Source organism: Camarhynchus parvulus, chromosome 10 (assembly GCF_901933205.1).
Source record: "Camarhynchus parvulus chromosome 10, STF_HiC, whole genome shotgun sequence".
NCBI lineage: Eukaryota > Metazoa > Chordata > Aves > Passeriformes > Thraupidae > Camarhynchus > Camarhynchus parvulus.
This window is the reverse complement of record NC_044580.1, coordinates 13,863,404-13,881,001: the sequence shown is the minus strand read 5'-3', so window position 1 is coordinate 13,881,001 and position 17,598 is coordinate 13,863,404. Positions and strand designations below refer to the sequence as shown.

At 42.1% G+C, this 17,598-nt stretch overlaps 1 protein-coding gene across 7 annotated transcripts in view; it reads left to right on the top strand.

The window, feature by feature from the left end:
* AKAP13 (A-kinase anchoring protein 13) overlaps nucleotides 1-17,598 on the top strand; it is a 208,580-nt gene that overhangs the window by 87,226 nt on the left and 103,756 nt on the right. For all 7 annotated transcript variants that reach the window (XM_030955270.1, XM_030955272.1, XM_030955271.1 and 4 more), the window contains exon 7: nucleotides 7,205-7,388. In XM_030955270.1, the coding sequence (XP_030811130.1) occupies nucleotides 7,205-7,388 (184 nt within the window). The remainder of the gene's footprint in view (nucleotides 1-7,204; nucleotides 7,389-17,598) is intronic.

Genomic DNA, 17,598 nt, shown 5'->3' with positions numbered 1-17,598 from the left:
AGTGTTGTGATAATGCAGACATTTCTGGTTTAAGTGATATAAATATGGTCACAGTGATCTTAACAAAAACTTTGAAACTCTGAATTGTTGCTGATTTTGCAGGAAGGCTGAGATCTGCTTTTTTTTTTTTTGACTTTGATTATTCTTTGGAAAATCAGCACTTAGGGAAACCAGGCCATAAGATTTACATTGGTTTGCTCGTGCGTGTGGAAGTTGTGGTTATGCAGGACTCTGTATGTTAATGGACTTGTAGAGCATCCACAGTGAGAAGGGGAGCTCTGTGATGCCAAATTCTGTAACTCTTGAGTGTTTTGGCATCTTGTGATGAGATGGAGATAGAAATGAATAAATACAATGTCACTAAATGCAAATTTAATTCAAGAATATTAGTGCTGTAAAATATGTTCCTTTTTGTTAGAGGCAGAGTTATCTAGTAGTTTTTTTTTGCAGGGAGTTATTTACACATAGGGAATTTGGGGGAATTTTTGTGTCTGTGACAGGAAGGATTTGCATACAGAAGCATCCTTTTGGTCATGAAACTCTGTGGGATGGAAGAGATGTCCCTGGTTTATGATGGAGCACCCGATTAGAAAAACCTCTGTGCTAAAATATAGCATCCTTATACTGGTGCTTGTGTGTTAATTTGTGTGTGGGAGAGAGAAAAGCACTGCAAAGATTGCACTGTAGGAGTGTTTGAACAATTAGGCACATTCTGGCCAATGCCTGCAGTGGGGACACCCTGTCCTGCACTGCTTCACTACCTATGAACAGCTACTGCAATTCATGCTTCACATTTCCCTAAATGTCAGCACCAGATAACTTCAAATAACCTTCTCGAAGGAGAAAATACTATAGAAATGAGAACAAAAGGAAATGTCAGATCCCTTCTTGAAAGATGTTTAGTGCTGCCTCTGAGCTGGCACGTCTCTATGGGCTCTTGTGGGCTGGAAACAAAACGCTGCTGTTCCGCAGAACCTCTGAAGGCAGGAATGAGCCAGGAGCCCCCGAGTGCCACAGCCTGATGGGAAACTGCTGCTCAGAGGAGGTTGCTGTTGTCAAACACGCTCAAAGGTCGATTTTTCAAAGGCCTGGAGTAGAAATCTAACTTTTGCAAAAGTTAGGAAGTAATGGCTTTCTGCAGGCAGAAGCTGGGTACAAGATCTACTGCTGAGCACAAATCCAGGCTGAATTTTGAGGAGGGGGTGGCTTTGTGTGAGGGCTTCTCCTTGCTTTTGCCTGCGGCCAGCCCTGGCCAGGCTTTGAGCAGAGGGCAGGGAGTTCACTGCTGTCACCCCAGAGGGCAGAGAGGCTGCTGGAAGTTTCATCACCCACCTCAGTCTCCCTGAGGCTGTTGAACAGACACAGCTGCACAACTGGGGATGGGAGCACCCAGGATAGCTGACATCAGAGGTGCTTGGGCTCTGTTCTCCTGCTGGCACTGGCAGAGGGTACTCAACATTTGGTAGGATGAAGTGGGAGGCCAGAAGGGAGCCCAGGACGGTATATGGCTGGGGAAGAGCACAGTCCCTGAGACATAGCTGTGCTCTTCACCAATCATACACTGTCCCTCCATAGCAAGCAGTTCCTGGGCCCTGCTCTCAGTTATCTGTCTATCTGTATGAGCTCCAATGGCATCCACAATTTCAGAATATCCATAATTAAGGATTAGTCTTGTTACTGTGGTATTCCAAACACAGCATTTCTTTCAGGTGCCATATAATCATGTCTGTCTTAATAATTACAAGTGCACTGTAACTTTCTAAAGAACATAGTTGTTACTACTGTCAAAAGCGGGGCTATTTACTGTTCTCGGTGGCATTTAAAGGCAGCTATTTAAAAGGAACATATTGTTACACTTTATGTCTAGAAATCAAAATTTAATATGTATCCTGAGGATGTATGCAATGTAAATACAGGACTGTGATGTTCTATTTTAAATTACTGAAGAGAAAATGAGGTAACTAGAAAACCACAACTGAATATTTTGAGGTATGAGTAATGATTATGACTTGTTTATGTTGCAGTGGGGTAAAAAAAAGGAGAAAAAAATTAGGGAGGATCTGAGGCTCAGGTATGAAAAGCTTAGAGAGCTTGGTTGTATCGCTAATAAACAGATCACTTTCAAAATAACTTGGAAGTAATATTCTGACAAAACCTTTGAGGAAACAGGCTTTCCATTTGGCTTATTAAAACTGAGTGGTGAAACCCAGAGCTGTGGTTGATTTTTGGTTGTGTGAGCTTTCTGAGGTGGTGCTTCAGGAGCTGGTTGATGTTGGCAGAAGTTTACTGCGATCACCATGATATGGAGCAATTCCCCTGGGAGTGTAAGGACTGCTGTGAGATAGTGAGCCAGGTTTTCAAAGGGATAACCAGGAGACCATCTGATTAGATAGAACACTTAACTGATTGCAGTTACTGATGTGTTGAATATGTAGAGCTTCCCAGAAGTGCTCTGGGACAAATGTGGTCCTTCGATAAGGAGTGTTTGGGAAATTAAACTCCATGACCTCACCAGGTGGGGGTGGGTATAGAGGGAAACTCTCTGCCCTGGTTTGAAATAGTCTGATTGTATTAGGATTGTGGGTTTAATAGCTTCATGTACAAAACCAGTAGAATTTCAATGTACAGGACAACATGAGTGTCACCGGGAATACAGATCATGAATTGGGGTTTTTTTTGCATGAAAGGAGAATGTCTGAAGGGAGAAAGTAACCAAAAAAAACCCCATCTTATTTTAAGCAAAAAATCCTAAAACACCTTTTAAAAACTTCCAGAATTTGATTACTAGTACCTAGTCTTTTTTCCCATGGGAGGATGCTAAAGTTATGCTACTAATGATGTATTTCAGACATGAAGCTTTAATCTGTTCATCTGCTGCACTCTTGTTATAGTTTCTCCTGGAACCTTTTCAATGTAATAGTTACAGGTGTTCTTTTGGTTGGGTTTCATATCCTTTCTAGTCTGCTGCTCAGCTTCTGTGCTCTATGATAAAGGATGGTATGGTATAAATCAACATGATCTGTTCAGCGCCAACAGCACAAAGTGCTCTGTTCAGCAGCAGTCCTTGATAAGATGCAAAGAGTCTTTTCCATACCTAAATTTAGTGTCCTTTGCAGTGGAAAATGGGAAACAGAAAGCAATTCTTGTTCAGACAGCATCAAAAATGTGCTGCTCAAGACTGAGATGTACCATTCAGTCTGTGGCTGAGAAATTGTTGGCATGGGAATATTCCTGTTCCCTTTGATATTAGTGGGAATGGGGACATGGAGATCTTTTGGTGTGCTTTGAAAAATTTCTTGTTTATCAAATTAAGAAAGGAATTAACCACACATATTTTTGTTAACTGAGCTCATAACTCCAAACACAACATCTTTGCCTTGACCTTTCTGCAGGGCAGTTGTCTGCTGGACCCTTCCTCTAGGACCTCAGTGTGAGGTGGCAACTTGGTTCTGGATTCTTTACCCTTACTTCTCAAGGATTGATCTGAGCAGTGAGAATATTTCCAGCAGAAAGCAAGATTTTGGGGCCAGGTGTGATGGCCCCAATTTCCAAATTGCTGATTGTGCATGAGTTTGGGTGAGAACCAAGTAAAGGTCATGAGCACAGGAAGACAAAGCAATGCTGCCCCATTCCATGCTTGGCTCATGAGAGGTCTCAGGGCATGGAGGATGAACTGAGCATTAGGTGTAGGTTACTCTATCTGGAAAGTTGTTTTTAAAAAGGAACAGTAGGTTTTGGGGTTTTTTTGTTATTTAATCAGGTTTAAAATGAAAGTTTTTACTTAGTGTTCTTGGGCATCTCATACCCAAAGTTTTGGGTTTTTTTTTTTCCTTCAATGCTTATTTGTTTTGTGCTAATAGCAACTTAAACCTTAATCCTTTACTATTAGCAAAGTACGTATGACAGTGTTCTATGGAAATTTGGTCCTCAGTTGAGCAGATAAACTGTCTGTTCATGTATCACAGCAGAAAACAATTACACAAAAATAATATATTCAAAGTCTTATGTTTTGCCAGCTGGACTAGAGTACCCTGCCATTATGGGGCAATAATCATATGTTTCAACTCTTGCCTATTACTAGGAAACGAGAAAGGAACAAAACAATCTTGGCCTTTTCAGTATTGTATGTCTTGTATTTCCACAATTTCCTAATTACCAGGAGCTTCTTGTTGAGATTCAAATGACAGCCATTTTAAGACAAGGAGCTCTTGCTTGGTATGTGGTAGGAGAAGGGGCTCTGGGTTTTGCATATTAAAGCTTTTGATATCCTTTCATGTGTGGGACATTTTGCACCATGACAAGATCATAAAATCATTGCCTGGATTTCCAGCATTTTGTGTGACAAGCTTCATCCCTTCAAAGGTAGGAAGTCTGAAGGGATCTGTCTTCCTCCCCTCTCCATCCAGCAAAATGTCCATACTTGATGCAGACCAGCTCTTGTCTAGCTTTGAGCAACACCAGACACCAACAGATGTATTTTCATTATATATTAGTAGTTAATCCGGCCCACAGATGGCACATGCCTTTTTAACTGTCACCATGCAAGTTTTGCACACTCCAGAACCTTCCAAAGCCATTGCCTGGGGCCCCTGCAGTTGTTGGATGTACAGCACTTTGTCTCTTCTCTGCCATCATCTGTGCCCATCTGTTAGGGTGGCCTCGGGCCAGGTTCTGTGTGTCAGGCAGAGCCTTCCAAAAGTGGATGGTGAGGCTGTGTGTTTAATATGCTCTGGTGGCAACACGCCACCTCTTCTTGTGCAGATCCTGTGTGCACACTGTCACCGCCCAAAGGCATCGGGGCAGCGCCACGTTCACCTCAGCTGCATTTGCAGACACCTCCAGCCACGCTCTGGAGCTGCCCTGTCCACTGATTCAGTGATAGAGGAGATCGTTTCAATAGAACAGGAAAGATTTCTCAGAAAGTGCAGCCATATCAGCAGATTGGGACAGCTGGGGAGGCATTGTGACAACTGGGAGGGGCCATTTCATCTTTGGACGTATGAGACAGAGAGAAGCACTCATTTGGCTCAGGGACAAGAGGAATATCTGCCTGCATCTTGCAGAACTTGCAGTTGGCAGTGTGTATTTAGTGGTGAACCATGAGCTGGTTAGCGGAAGATGCTTGTCCCTATTGGTAATGCTATCAGCTGCAGGAGGAAGAGACATTTTGGTCCAGGGATCTGTGCTTATGCTTTGCAGGTCTGCAGTGCTCAGCTCTGGGGCAAGACTGTCCATTCTAGTTAAATGATTTTCCTTTTTCCACAAAGCAGCCATAACAGGAGATCCCATGCGAGAACAGAACGTGGTCAGACAAGTGCAACACATTCTTTATTTGGATGGCAGTTGTTTGCTCTGACAGAAGTGGTTTTGTGGCTCCTGCATCTCTGTAGGAAGAATTACACCACTTTAATTATGTTGGCTCTGCCAGTCAGTGTACAGGTAGTGTGGGAGCTTTGTGCGAGTTCTTTGAGCAAAACATTGGGCATTTGCTTTCACTCTGAAAAAGTACTACCTGTATCCACATTTTGCAGCCTCATTAGTGCCCTTTCTTCTGTGTCTGTCTATATGCTGTGTTATTTTCATTTTTCTTTAAATCCAGGGCTGCAACCATTGATTAACCTCCATGTTGTGCTATTTCTAAATCATTACGCTCTGTAACATTTATTACCCAAATCCTTCTCATTACTTAGCCAAAGGCTGAGAATTTGTCTCTGGGAGAGCTCAGCCATTCCCTTTTCTCTGATCAGCTGGAACCTCCATTCAGACACACTCGTGTATTCAGGGCAACTTGGTTTTGCTTTACGACAATCAAGAGGAGGTTGGGAGAAGACTTGGTTTGTAGCCCAGAGACCTAATTTGGAGTCATTCAGAAGAGAGAAGTGGTGCCAAAAAGCCTTTGGTTCTTGCATACAGATTAGTTCTTCAGAATTGGATCCAGAAAGTTGTGAAAAATTGTGTGTGAGGCAGTGGAGAACTGCCCGTTTTTGCTTTGTTTTGTTTTTCACCAAAGGTCTTAATGATATCCCTAAAGTAAGTAAATAAGCAAGAAAAGCAGCAGCACTTTGAAGAAGTGACTTCTCTTGGGGCACACTTCTTAAAGAAAAAAATACAAAATTAAATTCTAAAGCCATTATGTGCTTGCATTTTAAAACCTGTCGTATAGATTTGGCTGGAACCCAAATTAATAACCCAATAAATCATTCCTGTAATATTAAAGGGTTACACCAAGCATGCTCATTGGCATGGCTTTCTAAGACCCCGTTGGTGCTTTTTTGGTATTGCTGCTGTCAGTCAATAATGAAATCCTTTGTTAATTAAAAGAACAAATTTTTATTTCTTGCAGTTTTTTTTACCCAAATGCTTTTGCCTTTCATACAGAAATAACAAGCTTTGATCTGCAAATGCTGAATTTCAGCAGTGCATCTGGAGCTCATTTCTGGTTAAAGCTTTTCAGAGCATCATTCTAGTGCTGCAGCTTTTGGAGTAGGGGGTTATTTTTCTGAGATGAAAGCTCAGGCTCTAGAGTCACTTTTACCAAATTAGAAGGTCACAGTTATTAAATACAAAAAGCAGCAGTGGAGATTGGTAGTTTATAAATGCTGGTACTCAGAATGACAGCTACTGTATTAAGCTGAGAAAAGCTGGTCTGAGGCATAATGAAACCAGGAAAGTGAACCCTTGCTTTTTTTTTTTTTGTCTATATGAGTTTTTAAAAAGTTCTCTTCTATAACTGCTTTGGATATGTGCATCAAATGTATTTTTTTTCCCCTTCAAGCCTTGGGATAATCAGCATGCCGTTAGGTAGCAAAAGTTGTCCGTCCCTAAACCCTGGTCCTGGTTGTGTGAGGAGAAGGTTTGGACATCCAGGAAAAGCCACCTGACCACATTTCTGTTTGGGTGTGCTGGAGCTTGGTAGTGGCTGTGGCTGTTCAGGAAATGGTGGGGTTTTCACATTGACTTCTGTGGTCAATCTCAGCAGGAGAGGTCCTGAGCACTCCCAGCCCCACCGAATCACTTTACAACTGGTGTCTCCTGCACATTGGCAACCAGGCTGTTTTTCCAGGTGCTGCAGATTCCTTTGGGCTGTCAGCTCCATGCCAGCCGCTGTGTGGTGGGGCTGGGATGTGGGGGATATAGCATTTCCCCTAACCCACAAGCCTACAAATTCCCATTTCTTTCTTTCTTTCTTTTCCTGCCTTCCCAGAGAACATCCCTCGGGAGACACTGATGCATTTTGCGGTCAGGCTGGGTCTGCTGCGCCTGACGTGGTTTCTGCTCCAGCAGCCGGGTGGAAGAGGAGCTCTCAGCATCCACAACAATGAAGGGGCAACGCCTGTCAGCTTGGCCTTGGAGAGGGGCTACCAGAAGCTGCACCAGCTCTTGACAGAGTAAGGATGATTTGGTGGTTCCTCTGCTGGTTTTCCATTCTCTACCGTGTTTGGCTTTGCTGTACATTATCACTCAATGGTGTTTGAGTGCTATACTCCTTCCTTAAAGGCAATTTTGGTGTAATTTTGCTTTTACCATTCTTGCTAGCAGCAGTGGGGACAGCCCTGAGGGTTTAGGGGAAATGCATTAATTTTTTTGTGGGGGGTTTCTTGTTGCTCAATATTCTGCTTCCAGCTGTCATGTAAAGTCCAAAGTGAGTCACTGTAATATTGACTAATTAATACAAATCTTATGCAAACACAAATGAAAAAGCTTTTCTTCAAGCAAGCACAACTGCCCAAAAGAGGGGAGCTAATAGGCATTGTGGACTGTTGTTTCTTACTTTTTAGAGAGGGAGTTTTTTAGTTATGATAGGTAGTGATCATTATATTAAAATAAGGCAGCATCTTGAGATGAGTAGGCATTTTACTGGTGTAGGTTAAAAAAAATAAAGTAAGAATTAATGCAAATATTTAAAGGAGAACAGAATACTTAACAGAAACAGGTCTGTTGTAAATGGTCTTGAGAAAAAGCCAGGTCTTACAACACATAGCAAGTAACTAGTGGCATGAGCATTTATTGCACTGCTTTACAAGGAATCCTTTGGAAGATGGCAAGTTAGTTTTGAGCAGCAAATATTTGGAGATCTAGCTTTAATAGCTGAGGCTAATAAAGACAAAGAGCTTAAAAAAAACCTCAAGGGGGCTGTTTATATAGGAGAAAAGATTTAGTCTCCGTGTGTGTTATTCTGATGCCTGGTTCTCTTAAGCTTTGTTATAAACTTTGTCTTTCTGAATTGATTTCTCAGATACTTGGAGTTTATGTTGAATGACCCAGTGTCATGTTTAGGAGTCTGCTGTGTTGTCCACATTATCACGCAACGTTCCCTGTTAAAGATTGTAAATTATTCTGCTTTCTGTAGTTTTTGGGTGCAGTGTTTTGGGGCAGAAAATATGATCTGTATCGCTGGAGTGATTGCATTTAAGTTTTATCCTTAAATTCAGGCAGCCACTTGGAAAATGAGGGTGAAGGAGAAGGTGTAGGGTGGGATGGAACCTATACCCAAATATTTTCCTGCCACACTTGCTGGCATCATCAATACAGAGAGGATGACAGTGTTACATTATTCTCCTCAAGGTCAGTCATACTGTGGAAATACAACTGTCTCACAGGCTATATTGTAAAAATGGGATGTGCAAATTCATCCTATAACTGCAGCAAGGTTCTCTAAGGTGAGACTAACCACATTAACAGGCTTTACATACTGTCAGGATGCTTAAGCTGGCCAAAACTTGATTATAGAGCTCACCGCAAATACTGCAACCCTAATGAGAGTAGAGCTGGTAATTTAAATAAAAATGGCAAGTAAACAAAACTATTACAGCAGCTATTCATGTATTTGGTGAAGTTTTTCAAAACTGACTCCAGTTTTGGAATAACAATTCTCACTCAGTGGAATGAAGAGATGACTGGGATTCCATGACATTGTCCTGTGTCATTGGCTTTAAGGAATGAAATTCCAATCCATGGAATTTCTCTGGTGACCTTTGCAGTTTGTCTTTGAAAATAAGACACAAGCAGCTGTAGACCATTAAGGTCCCAATTCCTGTTCTTCTTGGTATATCCTTAAACTTCTTTGTGATTTGTTTTCCTCTTGGACTGCTGTGTGGAAATACAAAGTATAGACATCTGACAGCCATGCCACAGGTTCCCCGACTTTGAGAACTCTTCTATTCCCATGAAGCCCTACAAACAGAAATCCATGGATACTGGAAATCCTGGTTCCCTTTCTCAGTGGGTAGGATGGTGGTGGAGCATTGTGATGACCTTGGGACTGACTGGAGCAGTGAGATGGGGATGGCCACAGCCCTTCCCCACAGGAGGGTGATGGTAAAAAAATGGGCACACACTGATTCCCCAGCAGTGTTTTGGTTTTTTTTAATTATGCTGGATATTTTCTGCAATAAGATAGGATCAAGACTTCAAAATCCCTATTGGGAGGAGAAATACTGATCTTCAAAACACAGAAAATTCTGTGAAGAGAGCAAGTGTCGTTTATGTGCTGCCAAAACACAAAGGACACTGTACAACCTCCTTTCTGCACTCTGCCTGTGCTCACACTGTATAATCCATGCACACAAATTTGGCACACAGCTCGTCCCACTCAGCAAAACACAGAGCAGCAACTCATGTTAGTGAGGGCCCCTACAAAGGAGTCATTATTTTTACAAGTAATTAAACTACACTGTGCCAAATAAATTAATGCAGTGTGTTTTGTGATGCATTATCCTTGGGGGGAATTTATTGTTCTTTTGCTTGCTAATTTGCAGGACCCTCCATTTTACAATGATTCTCCCAGCCAGCATTTGGAGGGGGTGAAATTTTGCCATAATTGGGATACAATTATTAAAGAGCAGACATAAAACCTTCTCCATTGTTGTTTTGCCTTGATTTGTCTGCAAAGTAGCTTGATTCAGCTGCAGTGTAAATATTTTTCCCAGAAACTAATTTCACTGGTGACATTTTGAATTTCTGTTTATCTGATGAACTTTCCCTTCTCAGCTTTTGCAGTATTTCATGTAAAAAAAAAAAAAAAAAAAAAAGATTGTTCCTATGTATGTTTTCCATCCCTGGAAATATTCTGCTCTGTGATGTGCACTGTCTTTTCCTCCTCAGACGGGAAAGGTGCATGGGCTGGTTCTTTTGGTACCCAAACAAGGAGCTGTCACAAAGCCCCTGTAGGTCACCAGGGATCAAGAGTCAATAGCAGCATTCATTAATAAATATTCATATAACCAAATAAATATTCATTATCAATAAACATCCATCAGTTGTGTATCATTCCTGAGAGGACTTGTTTTATCTCCAGGATGAAAACTGTGCAGTAAACAGTGCCCTGCACCGCAAATGGAATAGGATAGTGCAGAAGTGCAGTAGTTTTATAGGGGTAAAATATATATATATAAAGATTAATCTGTAAAGATAACTTTGGAAATGGCTCAGTTTGCAAAGCCTTTGAGTTTCAACTAATTCCAGAGTGAATGGTCTGGTTGGAGCTTGTTTTGCCCCGGTGTTGGAGCTGGGTGATGCTGGCTCTGGAGAGGCAGCACAGTCATTAAACAGGCTGGTGAAAGTCCCTGTGTAACTGGACAGCTGCAGAGTGCAGGAGTTGGTGTTTCCCAGTGCAGTCAGGGCAGTAACACAATCCCCTGCCAGCTCCATGTTCTGCAGAGCTCTTGCAGCAGTGGGGAAAATGGCTTCAAGGCACAGGAGCATGTGGGATTGCAGAGAGGTTGGAAGTGCTCTTTGTAAAACATACAAACACTGATCTGGCTGCTGATTCTATTTCTGTCCAGTAACACTTCTTTCCCCAGCAAAAGAACTACCAAATACTTGTAGTTCCTTCACAGCTGAGAGTGATTTATGTCCTCTGAAAAAGGGAAGCAAGAGAAAAATAAAGCCCATTTAAAAAATATTAAAATTGCATTTTTCTAATCCCTGCAAAGAGTTGCAACAGTCTCTTTTTTACTGTAAACTTTTTTTTTACTGTTGCTGGTTTCTCTACTTTTTGCTTTAAAGTGTTTCTGCACAGCTCTGGGATTGCTCTTCCCTTCAGATTTCCTGGTAACAGTCAGGAGTCTCAATCTGTGAAACTGTAAATTAGTACAAGTCTGTGTTCCCAAAGTTAAAATTATTTAATTAACACACATGAGGAATAACTCAGTGGTAGTAGAAGGGTTTTGTGAATGTTTGTCAATCCATGATTATCACTTGCTATTGTTCTGATTTTACATAAGTAATTGGTGAAGTCTGGGCTGTAATCTCCGTGGTGCCTCTCAAATAAGGATGCTTTTTCAGTGGCTTTACTTTTATAGCTAAATACGTTTTTCTGCTTTTCTGAGCCAGAGCTGCAAGAGGATTTGCCTTGTATGTCTTATTTTTTTTTCACCCCAATTTAGCAGGGCCTTTAAGCAAGTGTTTAATTTCAGAAATACCCAGTTTATGTTCAGTACAGTATTTAGGCATGATCTTAAAATCAGTCACATGGTATACATATATTTTATTTCTGGCTAAGCAGAATCAGAGGCTGTAAGGTTTATTGAATTAGTGCTGATGTTTCTCCATCTGTTCTTCCACTCCAAACCAAGCAACAAATCCATTTGATGGCTATTTGGGGAGCTGGGTTTGAGATATGGCTTGCTGTGGTGTGGCTGGAGAACAGCTGACTTTTTATCTACAAGTGATGGCACAAGATTAATGTGTTAAGAGGGACTCAGAAGTGTTAGAATGGCACTGAAAGGGGACTCAGAGTGGGGTGTGTTGAGGAGATGCTGTTTAGCTACAGACAGTAATCTGTCTGGAGCAGTGTGGGAGGGGCAGTGGTCTGCAGGGTCTAGTTTTGTGCCTGTAGGATTTTCAGTTGAAACACCATAATTTAATAGCTTTAACATGATGATTAGAAAGATGTTGAGGTGCTGTGGGTTTCTTCTGGCCACAGCAGAGGAGCAGACTGGGAGTGGGAGGATGGGGCAACCAGGTGTAAATGTGGTGGAGCAGGAAGGGTTTGTGTTTCTCTCTTCCACCTACTCACCCCTAATCAGGCTCCAACTTTTACTGACTTCCTTGTGTGTTCCCACATCCCTGTGAAAACTTTTCATTCTTTGGCTCCCTCCTCTCCTTTGTTTTGTATGTAACCACCTCTAAATGCAGAAGAGAGAGAAAGCTTAGTCCACGTGATATTAGTGTTTCTGTATTCCCACTTGGAAATTGTAGTCCTGGGAGATCATGGAAACAGACCTGTGAGGATGAGGAAGAAGAGATTTAGAAGTGATTTAAGAATATTTGCCAGGATATAAGAAGAAATTATTTTCCTTCCTCCAGCAATCCTGATCTGGAAGTGTTCCCAAAAATTATAGGGGCCATAAGTGCTGGACAGCCTTGTATGGTTGGTGAGTGATTATGAGAGACCAACTCTGTTTCAGGATAAATTTAGAAAATGCAGATAAGTGGTTTCCCAGAACTGCTGGGTTTTTGGCCTCAGGCATGGGCTAGCTGGGTTCCCAGTTAGGATGCTCATATTTAGTCTCTGGAGCAGATTTGCTCCAAGCAGTGACATTCATAGTTGGGTTAGAGTTTGAGCAGATGATTGTAGAAGAAGTCTTTGTAATCTGCTGTGTCAGAGGCAGCCAAAGGCATGGCTTCTTCTCAGGGGTGTGTTGCAGAGCCAGTGATCATGCTTGCTGGCAGCATGTGGAGATGTTTTCCAGAGACGACTCTTCTTCCATATCACTTGTCCTGATCTGAGGTGCCGTTTTTAGCTGCAAACCCTGCTTGCTGAAGTACTCTCCATGATGATGCTTTTTAAATTTAAAATGCAACAAATGGCGTCTGTTTTCACTCTTGAGTGTGTTTCATAGATTCACCTTAAATTGCCTTTGTTTACTGATGAGTCTCCAGGTGGACATTGGGTTCTGTGTTGGACCTACAGCTCCACATCCTGAGCAGGGCATCTTTCTTGTTAAATAATGCTCTGAAAATAACAAAACAAAAAAAAAGGGGAAAATGCATTTAATAACAGTTACTCTTATGGAATGCAGATTGTACTTTTTGGCAGCTGTAGTTGATAAGAGTTTCTAGCTGTATTTTTATACTTTTTTAATGTATAATTAACATTGGGGGCTAAGGAATGCTTGGGTTTAGAAGTACAGACCTGTTGTATTTGGAAATACTGGACATGTTCCCTTAGCATATGTGCATCTGCATCTGCAAACAACTGTCAAAGGACCAAGCCAGCTTTTCTCTCTATGATTTGCTGCTGTATACTGTGTTGATCAATGAGAAGTTAGCATTATGTATTTTGAATTGAGTTATTAAATATTTAGTCTGATATTGAAGGGTAGATTATGCAATCCTGAATTCAGTTTGGTGTCAGAACCCACAACTGCAGTTCATATTTGTGCGAGGCACAGTAAGGGGTTGGTCATTATTTCTACATCAGATGAACTTTTAACTCTTTCCTTCAAGATCAAAACTGTTCAAATTAGTGAGCACTATGTAGGTTTTTCTTACATGAGAAACATACTTTTTTTACTTTCCTGGGGCATTTGGAACACTTGGAAACACCTGAAGTATGAATTCTGTGTTTATTAAATATCTTTCAAATTTGAAAATGTTTGATTTATTTTAACCCATTCTAGCACATGCTGGTTGCATATGTTTTCTGGGTCTCATATACAATTTCAGATTTCTAAGATTGGTTTAAATGCTGGTGACTGCATTGAATGTGAGTGCTGGGTTTTTCCAGGAGGGATTGTTTGCTTGATCTGAATTGCCTGTGCCATGGGCATGTTGCAAAATCACCACCAATCCTATCCCTGTAGGCACCTTTACTTGTTTATCCCAGATCACAGTCTGTCTGATCTGGTATTTTCACGGTGATACCATAATAATAGTAATAAAAAGAATGTAAGATTAGAATTCAATTAAATTACATTTTTATTTACCTTACAGATAAGAGCATCTAAATTATGGCCTTTTCCTAGCTTTTCATGCAGCCATAATGGTATGGATGTAGTTTACATTTTTTTAATAAATTTTTCCTTTTTTCTCATTTTTTCTTTGCCACGTGGACTAGAGGCTGATGCTTTCAGAATAAACCCACAGCTGTTGCCAGGCTTGCAGTAAGATCCTAAAAGCTGGCTATGTTACTGAGCTTGTTGTGTTTCAGCTCAGGAATCTGGAGGGGATATCCCCAGGAAATAACACCTTGAGTTCCCAAACTGCCTTCCTCACCCCTTTGTGAAACTGTGGGATAGATCTCCCTAACATGAAGTTTTGCTTAACTCACTGAGGCTTTTTCATTTATCTTCTGATCTCTTCCTCCCTCTTCTTCCTCTCCCTTGCAGCTCAAACCTCGTGTCTTGGTAGTGGAACATGGGTGCTGTAAGCGCCAGCACCTTGATTTTCAGACCCATGTTACTGAACAGTTTCTGCAGCTTTTGAGGCCAGGCAGAGCTTTTGATCAGGTGGTGGTTTATTGTTTTTTGGGGGTTTTTTTTCTTCTCCTTTTCTCATTTATCTTCCCTCTTGTTAAAAATCTCTCAGCCGTATCTGCCAGAAGCCAGGAGCTATGCGGTGTGAGCTTTCCTTCCTTTTTCCGCTGCTCACTGTCTGCTCTCCTGCCACATGAGGAGAGATTCAGCACACGAGTACAGTGTAGCTCTGCTTTGAAAAGGGACCAGTCTACTTGGGCAGTGCTGGGAGGTTTAAATAAAAACCACTTCCTACTTACTGTCCATCCCAGCTTGGATGAGGCTTGGACCAACCTGGTCTAGCACAAGGTGTCCGTGCCCATGTTGGGATGATCTTTAAGGTCCCTTCCCACCCAAACCTTTCTGTGATTCCATGATCTATCATCTTGTCTTACATGCCTGATGGGCAGGAGGTGATCCTGTAGTTTCAGCCATCTATTTTGAAGTATTTTTGCTTCTTCTCTCTCTCTGGAGTTGTCATCCTCCTCTAAGCCACCTTTCTGCAGATCAAGGATGGGCTGGTAGGTCTGTTCTTCATTTCAACCAAAAATTTCCCTTCTGGGCTTGCCTTCATGGCACAGAAGACTGACCAGAGCTGGAGGACTTCTTCCAGGCTTTTTCAGTGGCCCATGGCATGGTTATGCAGGGGGTAGAGCTAGTGAACATTATCAGCCTTCTCAGGCAGTCCTTGCTTTTTTTAACCAAGATACTTTCTTCTGTGAAAGTTGAGCTCATAAATGTTTCTTACAAAGTGTTCAGTTCACTGGTGTCTGTTACGTATTTTGATGGGAAACTGTTGAAAAGGGAAGATGAGAAAGATTTGACCCAGGATGGTTAAATCTCATAAGAAGGCAGATTTCCGTTGTTTCTGGCAAAGCGCAGCAAAGTGGATTTTTGTAGTGAACAAAAGCAGATTTTCAAACTTCTTGAAGGCTGGAGTTTGTATACCTATTTTTGCTAATAAATCTTCAGTAAGTATTTGCATATCTGTTTTTATCTCCTAGTAGAGCAGCTTGGATATGCAAGCCTGTACAACCACTACAAAAATTCCAAGTCTGGACAAAATAAGCATATTTCACAGCCAGGAAGTACAAAATGCGTAACAGCAAAGCTTTTTTCCTGGAAGAAAGTGTGTTTTTATCATCTCTCAAAAAAACCAAGGACTTTCAGTGAGATATGCAGGAAAGGCATGAACAGTGAAGCTCAATGTATGAGGGCAAGTGAGCAGGAGTGTCTTCTCAAATGGCCTTGGAAGTGATTGCCTGAACAACAGGAACAGTAGTGGGAAAATGAGTTAATGCTTGTGAATCCTCATTTGTCCACTCTGCTTCAGACCATTAGTGCTGGGATGGAGCAGAGTATGAAAGGGATGGTTTGGAGGAGGCAGTGGATTGAACCATTCTCTATCTCACTGTTTAATTTTGTGTAATGAAGGTGACTGCTATTAAAAGTGAGAGCTTGGAGTTTGTACTTGGCTGAATGTGAGAAACTTCTCGCTTTCTCAAAAAGTTTAAAGCTTTTTATAAAGTGTAACACAGACTGGCAGCTTGAATATGAAAAGAAACTGCTCTCTTTGTAAGCAAAAGTGACTGTTTGATCCATCTGGGCCGTGTGAAGGTTGTGGATTGCTGGAGGGGCGGACACACGTGCAGTGTTGCAGGGGGCTCTGCCTGTCATCTTGCTCCAGATTGAGCCTTTTGAAGTTGCTGAGGGCCCTTTGAGGCTCAACAGGTCATGCAGGCAGCTTTGTGGGTGCTGATTTGGAGATGCCTGTGAGGGTCCTTGAAGCTGATGAGAAAGTGGAGCAGATTCATCGCGCGCAGTTCTTTAATCTGGCTGCTGTTGTCCCTGTGAGTGGGAGGCTGTGGGCTTTGTGCTCACTGCCTCGTTGTACTCTGTACAGTGGTTTCTCATATATGACAGCTGAAGAGAAAAACACTCCAGACAGAAATGTCTGTGTTTTCTTGATAAAGGAAGGTCGTTTCTTTAGTTACTTGTAATGGCTCAGTTGACTTCAGTGCCTCTGTGGACTTAGACCAGTCACCACCAGAAACTGGCTCCTTCCTTGTGTTTCTCTGTGGAAATATTGATTCTGCTTAAATCAAGTGTAATTCTGCTGAAGTCAAGTCATGACTGAGATAAATGGTAGAGAGTGGTGAAAGCCATAGTAATCCTTTGTCTGAATTTCCTTGCAGATTTAGCCCAGAATGAGTCACAGAAGGGGGTGAGTGGCTGTGCTGGGGCAGAGCAGGGGCAGCCATTGCCACCACCATTGCCTGCACAGGTTTCTCTGCCTCTGATGAACCAGTTGACTGTTTCCCCACCCTGCTCTGCCCATTCCTGTTGCTGATCATGGTGTTTGCTCGTTATGACTTTGCTTTCTAGATTGTTTGGCTTCCCAGAGAGATAGCCCTGTGGTTTGCTGGGGGCCCCTTGCCCATAAGAAAGGTTTGCAGATTTTAAAGGAAGACCTCTCAGCAAAGATTCTGAAAACTACACGCAGTTTTACCTGGTTGATGCCATACGTTTGTGTACCTTCTTGAATTCCTAATTATTTAACAACAATCACATCTCTGGCCCTTCCAAGGAAATTTGTAGCTGGGCAGGAAAGGGAGATCTGAAAATGGTTAGTCTCTGCAACTGGGAGGGGACATCATAGAATCACCAAGTAGTTTGGTTTGGAAAGGGCCTTTAAAGGTCATCTAGTTCAATCCCCAAGCCAGCTCATACATGGGGCTGTGTGACAGTAGATGCATTCCTGGTAGAAGGAAGATGGGGAAATGCCCATTTCTTGCACCTGGAGAGGGTCATTGTCATCCCCTGTTCGCGTAACGTTCCTGGGTTTTGGCTCCATGTCCCTCCTGGGGCATGCAGGGCTTGGTGGGGTGGTGCACAAGCTGCTCTGTCTGGGAGGATCAAAACAGGTTTTGGGTTTCCTGAATCAGTTCTGATTCAAAGTGAAATCTGTGAACCTGAAGGTAGTGAACACCTCAGTCTTTTCTCACCACCTCAGCGGGCCAGTGTAGCTGCTCTGCAACTTGGTGAGATCTGAGGAATTACTGCTTTGAGTGGTGCAAAATCAGGGTTTGATGTTCAAAAAGAGAGGACCGAATAGAAATTTCTATTGACTTCTTTTGCC